Raw genomic sequence first — 6264 nt, 5'->3', positions numbered from 1 at the left:
AAAAAAAAAAAAAGGTAATTTTATATGGTTTTCCCAAATGCTGTTATTATCCCTATTTTATCGATGAGGAAACTGGAGGTTTGTAACTTCAGAGAGGGTTGATCACTTGCCCAAGGCATATGGCTCTTGCCTGCAGACTCCTTAGTTATTTTTTTCCACCCTGGTAACTTTCTTTTAATGGAAAGCTCCAGAAAAGGTGTTGGTACTGCTCCTCCCCCTCTTTTCCAGCAAGCTTTCTTCTCCAAACCCAGAACTGGGCCACAGAGCCTAACAGCTTCTGGGCTGCCCCTGGGTGTGAGGCGCCGCCCACACGTTAAAATTTCTGGGACACGTCAGTGGTTCAAGAAGATAAAGAGATGGAAGGTTATGAAACCAGGAATGACCTGGAAAATAGGAGCCATGGGGTTGGCGGAGCTGACCAGAGGGCTGACCATGCTGGGCACTACGTATGAAAAGGCAGCAATGGCCGGGCACGGCGGCTCACGCCTGTAATCCCAGCACTTTGGGAGGCTGAGGCAGCTGGATCACTTGAGGTCAGGAGTTTGAGATCAACCTGGCCAACGTGGTGAAACGCTGTCTCTACTAAAAATACAAAAATTAGCCGGGCATGGTGGCACATGCCTATAATCCCAGCTACTTTGGAGGCTGAGGCAGGAGAATCACTGGAACCCAGGAGGTGGAGGTTGCAGTGAGCTGAGATAGCACCATTGCATTCCAGCCTGGGTGACAGAGTGAGACTCAGTCTCATTGATATCCCAGCACTTTGGGAGGCCGAGGTTGGCAGATCACCTGAGCTCGGGAGGTCGAGACTACCCTGACCAACATGGAGAAACCCCATCTCTAAAAATACAAAATTAACCAGGCGTGGTGGCACATTCCTGTAATCCCAGCTACTCAGGAGGCTGAGGCAGGAGAATCGCTTGAACCCGGGAGGCAGAGGTTGCGGTGAGTCGAGATAGCACCATTGCACTCCAGCCTGGACAAAAAGGGTGAAACTCCATCTAAAAAAATAAGCAGGGGGCAAAGGGGAGGACTAAGGGTTCCAGGAACCTGAGCTCCTCTCTGGCTGTGTGACCTTGGACAAGTGTCTCTCCCTCTTTGGGCCTCTATTTACCAATAGAGATAATGACATTTCCCTTGCAAAGCTGATGGTGGGATCGGCACAAATGTATGGGGGGCTTGGATCAGAGCTTGGTACTTAGTAGTCACTCAGTAAGGAAGGTGATATCTGAGCTGCAGCCATGGCAATGGGCCCCTCTGGAAGCCCCGTGCCAAGGCCTGGAGGGAGGAATGTGTAGGGAATGGTGAGTCCCAGAAGGAGAGGGTGGGAAAGGTATTGGAAGAGCTGAAACCAGACCACATCTGTTCTTTTTTTTTTTTTGAGATGGAGTCTCACTCTGCCACCCAGGCTGGAGTACAGTGGTGAGATCTCGGCTCACTGCAACCTCCACCTCCCAGTTCAAATGATTCTCCTGCCTCAGCCTCCCGAGCACAGCACCTGGATGACAGGTGCCCACCACCATGCCCAACTAACTTTTGTATTGTTAGTAAAGACAGGGTTTCACCATGTTGGCCAGACTGGTCTCCAACTCCTGACCTCAAGTGATCCGCCCGTCTCAGCCTCCCAAAGTGCTGGGATTACAGGCATGAGCCACTGCACCCGCCCCACATCTGTGCTTGAAAGCTGGGTCTGGATCTGGGTCTGGGACTCTGTCCCAGGGCACTTGGGAGCCACAGAAGAGTTGGGAGCCAGTGAGGAGCAGGGTCAGTTTGGGTGTGGGGGATGAGCTGGAGGGGGATGAAGACTGGAGGCAGGGAGGTTATGGAGCAGCAGGCTGGGGCATGGGTCCAGGAAGGAGAGGATGAGGCCTGAGGAGTGCTAGGCTACAGGGGCACAGAGGAGGGGACATGGCAAGGGGAGGCAGGTGGGAAGGGACAGATCTGATGATGGGACAGAGTTTGGGGGTGCGGGGTACCCAGAAAGGGAGGCCAGGCTCCTGGGTGGATGGGATCCTGCAATGGGAGCCTGGGGGAGGAGCAGGTTTGAGATGTAGACCAGCCAATGCCTGTCTCTAACCCAAAGGAAGGTGATTCCGGGTAAGGTGATGCACTGACCTCTGACCCTGCTGTGACCTCTGCCCCAAGCCCACCTATTCCCTCCCACCTAGAGAACTGTCCAAAGACAGAAACTGCAAAAACCCTTAGAGGCAATATAGCCCAACCCCTCAGCTTGGAGTTGGGGAAACTGAGGCAAAGAGGCAGCGTCCCTCAGGCAGCCCTGGGTTAGGACCCAGACGTGCAGACCCCAGGTTCCATGCTCCTTCCTTGGCCGCGTGCCCTCCCTCGGCTGACCCGTGTCCCCTGCCTGCAGGACTTACAGGGCTCTGTGCAGCGCATCTGCGGGTTCCTGGGCCGTCCGCTGGGCAAGGAGGCACTGGGCTCCGTTGTGGCACACTCGACCTTCGGCGCCATGAAGGCCAACACCATGTCCAACTACACACTGCTGCCTCCCAGCCTGCTGGACCACCGTCGCGGGGCCTTCCTCCGGAAAGGTGCGGGGGCTTTGGGGTTCGGAGCCCACTAGGCTACTGCCTGGCTGTGTGACCTGGGAGAGTTACTTAACTTCTCTGGGCCTCAGTTTCTCACCCAGCTGTAACATTGGGTGAACAGGGTCACTGTGGCCCCAGGGTTGATCACGCACAGGGCTTAGCACTGGCTTGGCACACATGCCAGCCACCCGAGGCGTCCCCACCCAGAGAACGCCCAACGAGAGCAAAACATCCAGAAGTACTGCCAACGCCAGGTCTACCCGAGAGTGGAGATCTAGAATCTTCACGAATCCTCCTCCACGGCCATTTCACGGCAGAAATACTCAAACTTTGGGTTACGGGGTGCAGGCAGCAGCGTAGTTGTTTCCTCTTCCTGCTGTAACGAACACCGCAAACTCCATGGCTCAGAACGACACACATTTACTTTTTTTTTTTTTTTTTTGAGACGGAGTCTCACTCTGTTGCCCAGGCGGGCTGGAGGTTGCAGTGGCGCGATCTCGGCTCACTGCGACCTCCGCCTCCCGGGTTCAAGCAATTCTCCTTCCTCAGCCTCCTTGAGTAGCTGGGGTTACAGGCACCTGAAACCACATCTGGTTAATTTTTATATTTTTAGTAGAAATGGGGTTTCACCATGTTGGTCAGGATGGTCTCAATCTCCTGACTTTGTGATCCACCCATCTCAGCCTCCCAATGTGCTGGGATTACAAGTGTCAGCCACCGCGCCCGGCTTTTTCTTTTCTTTCTTTCTTTTTTTTTTTTGAGACGGAGTCTCATTCTGTCCCCAAGGCTGGAGTGCAGTGCCTCAATCTCAGCTCACTGCAACCTCCACCTCCGAGGTTCAAGCGATTCTCCTGCCTCAGCCTCCTGAGCAGCTGGGATTACAGGCATGCGCCACCACACCTGGCTAATTTTTGTATTTTTAGTAGAGAGGGGGTTTCACCATGTTAGCCAGGCTGTTCTTGAACTCCTGACCTCAAGTGATCTGCCCGCCTCGGCTTCCCAAAGTGCTGGGATTACAGGTGTGAGCCACGGTGCCCGACCCCTGTTTTTTTTAAAATATGTTTTTAATAAGGACAGGGGTTTTGCTATATTGCCCAGGCTGGTCTCAAAGTCCTGGGCTCAAGCAATCCTCCTGCCTCAGCCTCCCAAAGTGCTGAGATTACAGGTGTGAGCCACCGCCCAGCTGCATGTACTTTCTTAACATTTCTGGAGGTCAGGAGCTGGGCTAAGATCTGTCTCCCTGGGCTAAGATCAAGGTGTTAAAAAGGACATGTTTCTTCTGAAGGCTCTAGGGGAGAATCTCTTGCCTCACCTTCTCAGTTGTTGACCCACCTGCATTATGAGGCTCATGGCCTGTTCCTTCATCTGCCAAGCCACCAAAGAAGCATCTTCTTCTTTTTTTTTTTTTTTTTGAGACAGAGTCTCTGTCACCCAGGCTGGAGCGCAGTGGCGTGATCTCAGCTCACTGCAACCTCCGCCTCCCGGGTTCAAGCGATTCTGCTGCCGCAGCAGAATCCCTGAATTCTATCAGCCCCAGGTGTCCAGGTGAGGGGTGATGCCCTGGTGATAGCCCCACAATGAGAAAACTGAGGCTTGGACTGGATGCAGCGGCTCACGCCTGTAATCCCAGCACTTTGGGAGGCCGAGGCGGGTGGACCACCTGAGGTCAGGAGTTTGAGACCAGCCTGGTCAACATGGTTAAACTCCATCTCTACTAAAAATATAAAAAATTAGCTGGGTGTGGTGGTGCACGCCTGTAATCCCAGTTACTCGGGAGGCTGAGGCAGGAGAATCGCTTGAATAGGAGGTTGCAGTGAGCCGTGATCACACCACTGTACTCCAGCCTGGGCGACAGAGCGAGACTCTATCTCAAAAAGAAAAAAAAATAGAAAACTGAGGGTCGGAGGGTTCCTGAGGCTTCCCTGCTGCGCCAATCAGCAAATTGGTTGCAAGCCCTGAGCACAGTGCCTGCAGAAGGGGGCCCCTTCCATGTCCCAGCAGTAATGGCTGCAGCACGGAGTGTTGTGGGGGCATTGAGACAGGAGACCTTGTTCTAGCAGGGGAGGTTTGGGACTGGTCGCAGAGGAGGTGACACAAGCTGTAAGGTGGGCAGGAATTCGGGATTGGAGACAGAGGTTCTAGGCAGAGACTTAAAGGGTCTGGGATAAAGGGGAGGACTGACAGGAAGCCTGCAGTAGCAGAGGCAGTGAGGGCGGAGGTGAGAACGGTGCCAGGTGACAGGCCAAGGCTCTGTCACCATAGGACACAAAGGGGGCAATGTGGAGGGTGGGGAGGACGGTGTTTCTGGCAAAGGGAACACCTCGCCAAAGGCCGGGAGGGGTAAAGAGGGTGCTGGAATGTTGGAGGTAGGGGCACAGTGCTCCCCAGAGGCTCCTCACCCCCTGGCGCGCCCTCCCCTCCAGGGGTCTGCGGCGACTGGAAGAACCACTTCACGGTGGCCCAGAGCGAAGCCTTCGATCGTGTCTACCGCAAGCAGATGCGGGGGATGCCGACCTTCCCCTGGGATGAAGACCCGGAGGAGGACGCCAGCCCGGACCCTGAGCCCAGCCCCAATCCTGAGCCCAAGCCCAGCCTTGAGCCCAACAGCCTGGAGCCTGAACCTAGACCTAACTCCAGCCCCAGCCCCAACCCTGGCCAGGCCTCTGAGCTCCTGCGCCCGCGACCCTGAGAATAAACACGTCGCTTCCGCCCAGGTTCCTTGATGCGCTGTGGCAGGGCATGCAGCGGGGCGTGGAGAATCCTCACCACGCCAAGGCTTCCGGAGGCCAGGTTTCCCCACTCAGAGTCCTGCCCAGAGGCAAAGGTGCTGCAGGAACCCAGCGCTGGGCATCTCACTTTCCCGGGGTGGGGGCCTGACTCCCCAGTCTGAGGTAGAAGGGGACTGGGGGCCTGGACTCCCGGGTCTGAGGGAGGAGGGGCTGGGGATCTAGACTCCTGAGTCTGATGGAGGAGGGGTCTGGGGGTCTGGACTCCTGGGTCTGAGGGAGGAGAGGCTGGGGGTCTGGACTCCCAGGTCTGAGGGAGGAGGGGCTGTGTGTCTGGACTCCTGGGTCTGAGGGAGGAGGGGCTGGGGGCCTAGACTTCTGGGTCTGAGGGAGGAGGGGCTGGGGTCTGGACCCCTGGGTTTGAGGAAGGAGGGGCTGGGGGCCTGGACTCCTGGGTGTGAGGGAGTAGTATCTGGGGGCCTGGAGTCTCAGGTCTGAGGGAGGAGGAGCTGGGGACCTGGACCCCTGGGTCTGAGGGAGGAGGGGGCTGGGTTATGGACTCTTGGATGCAGTCAGGCTGTAGTAACGAACGTTTTTGGCATGAGGTGGTTTTATTCCGAGCAGACGTAAAGGGGAGCTCCGGCAGACCTGCCCTGTCAGCGCCCACAGAAAGTCCCGCCACCCACCCCGTTCGCCTGTGGCTGTGGCTGTACCACATTCCAGTCCCTCAGTATTCAGCTCCATGCCTCAGGTTCCCCGCAGCTCCTGAGCACAGTGTGCATGGCAGCGACTGCCCATCTTCCCCTCCACAGCTCCAGCTCAGGGCCTCAGCCGAACCCCTCATCAGGAAGGTCTGACCCTCGGGAGCTGCGTGTGTGTTCTTTAGGATCCGCAGCTGGGGGACGCTGCCAGCCCATTTCTCGGCTGTGACACTGAGGTCCAGTGCAGGCAATGGGCTTGCCCAAGTCCATTTTCTTTTTTTTTTTTTT

At 56.0% G+C, this 6264-nt stretch overlaps 1 protein-coding gene across 1 annotated transcript in view; it reads left to right on the top strand.

Moving 5' to 3' along the window:
* Positions 1-5256, top strand: part of SULT2B1 (sulfotransferase family, cytosolic, 2B, member 1) — a 50072-nt gene extending 44816 nt beyond the window's left edge. The window contains exons 5-6 of the mRNA XM_011946540.1: positions 2310-2552; positions 4973-5256. Of these exons, the coding sequence (XP_011801930.1) occupies positions 2310-2552; positions 4973-5238 (509 nt within the window). The 3' untranslated portion in view covers positions 5239-5256. The remainder of the gene's footprint in view (positions 1-2309; positions 2553-4972) is intronic.
* Positions 5257-6264: the final 1008 nt, after the last annotated feature.

This window comes from Colobus angolensis, unplaced genomic scaffold (assembly GCF_000951035.1).
Source record: "Colobus angolensis palliatus isolate OR3802 unplaced genomic scaffold, Cang.pa_1.0 Scaffold25, whole genome shotgun sequence".
NCBI lineage: Eukaryota > Metazoa > Chordata > Mammalia > Primates > Cercopithecidae > Colobus > Colobus angolensis.
This window is presented reverse-complemented; position numbering and strand designations above follow the sequence as displayed.